The sequence below is a fragment of the Bactrocera dorsalis genome, unplaced genomic scaffold, assembly GCF_023373825.1.
Source record: "Bactrocera dorsalis isolate Fly_Bdor unplaced genomic scaffold, ASM2337382v1 BdCtg524, whole genome shotgun sequence".
Classification (NCBI taxonomy): domain Eukaryota; kingdom Metazoa; phylum Arthropoda; class Insecta; order Diptera; family Tephritidae; genus Bactrocera; species Bactrocera dorsalis.
The window spans coordinates 1-1,432 of NW_026038574.1; the positions used below are offsets into that span (position 1 = coordinate 1).

Below are 1,432 nucleotides of genomic sequence, written 5' to 3' on the forward strand. Positions count from 1 at the left end.
ACTGGAAGTCACAAGCTACAGATTGCAGTGGTTGATAAATCAAAAAACCCTCGGTCATTTAAAAAACAAAGGGTGATTGAATATTACTCATCAAAAAATGCATGGATGACAACATACATTTTTACTGAATGGTTTTTTAAATCGTTTATACCTCAGGTAAAAAACTATCAGACTGAAAATAGTTTGCCGAAAGAAGGTCTATTGATATTGGATAATGCAACATGTCATAGGGAGCCGTTGACATCTGAATGTGGACAATATAAAACTATGTTTCTCCCTCCAAATTGTACTAGCATTATCCAACCTATGGATCAAAATGTGATACGCCTGACTAAACTTTATTACAAAAAAGACCTCTTGTGTGAATTGGTCAATTCTGAATCAGACAGTACTGACATTTTTTTGAAACAATTCAGTATGTACGACGCTTGTGAATTGCTTAAGCGATCTTGGAACAGGGTATCGGATTCCACTCTAAAGTCCTGTTGGAAAAATATTCATACGCAGAGATGGGCTTCAGAAGATAACATTCCATTGTCAGTCTTACAACAAGAATTACCAGAGAGTGACCTTTCGGCTCGTTTTGAAGAAATTGAAGAATTTCGTGCAATCACAAATTTATTTCGCCGCAATACTGACGTGGAACTTTCTGAAGATGAAGTTCTTGCCTGGATTAATGACTCTGGCAGTAGTGTGGTTGCATATAGTAGCTCAGAATTGATTACAGAAGACGAAGAAGCAGAATCTAATATGATTAAGCGCGTTAAAAATCGTGAAGCTGTACAAGCTTTAAATACAAGTATAGATTGGGCAAAGCAACGAGGCATAGACACTGATCAAATATTAGTACTCAAGGAAATGCGTAATAAAGCTTTAGAAGCATGTGTATTGCAACAGAAACAAACTTGCATCACAAATTTCGTTAGAAAAAAACATCATAAAAAATAAGGTGTAAGCAATATTCTTTCTTAAAAATATAATAATAAATAAAATTAGTTCTGAAATACTATCCCGAGTTTTATTTTCGAATGGCGTCATTTTATGTGAAATAAAATACATAAATATAGCCTATCCACTAATCCGAATATTTCGCTAATCCGAATTGGGGTGTGCAATCATTAATTCGGATTAGCGAGCTTTCACTGTATATATGTAGTTACAATAAAATAGTAGCAGTATTTATACACGTATGTTTGTAAAATAAATATGAATTCATTATAACGTTGAGAACAAATTAATTGGTTGTCTCTATTTCTATTACGTTTATATTTATCATATATATGTATGTATGTAAAGCAAGTGTCTTCATATTGTTCAAGATCAAACAAATAAAAACACACGGGTTAATATAAACAAATACATGAATTGTTTACTATTTTATTGTCAAATAAGCGTAAGTCAAAAACTTAGTTCACTTTGTTGAATACACTTT

The 1,432-nt window shown here is 32.5% G+C and overlaps 1 protein-coding gene across 1 annotated transcript; it reads left to right on the forward strand.

Moving 5' to 3' along the window:
* Positions 1-156: 156 nt before the first annotated feature.
* Positions 157-948, forward strand: LOC125780319 (tigger transposable element-derived protein 2-like; the record flags this gene model as incomplete). The annotated part of the gene is made up of 1 exon (XM_049462310.1): positions 157-948. A coding segment is annotated over one exon (792 nt), but the record flags the coding sequence as incomplete, so codon positions are not given.
* Between the last annotated feature and the right edge of the window lie 484 nt (positions 949-1,432).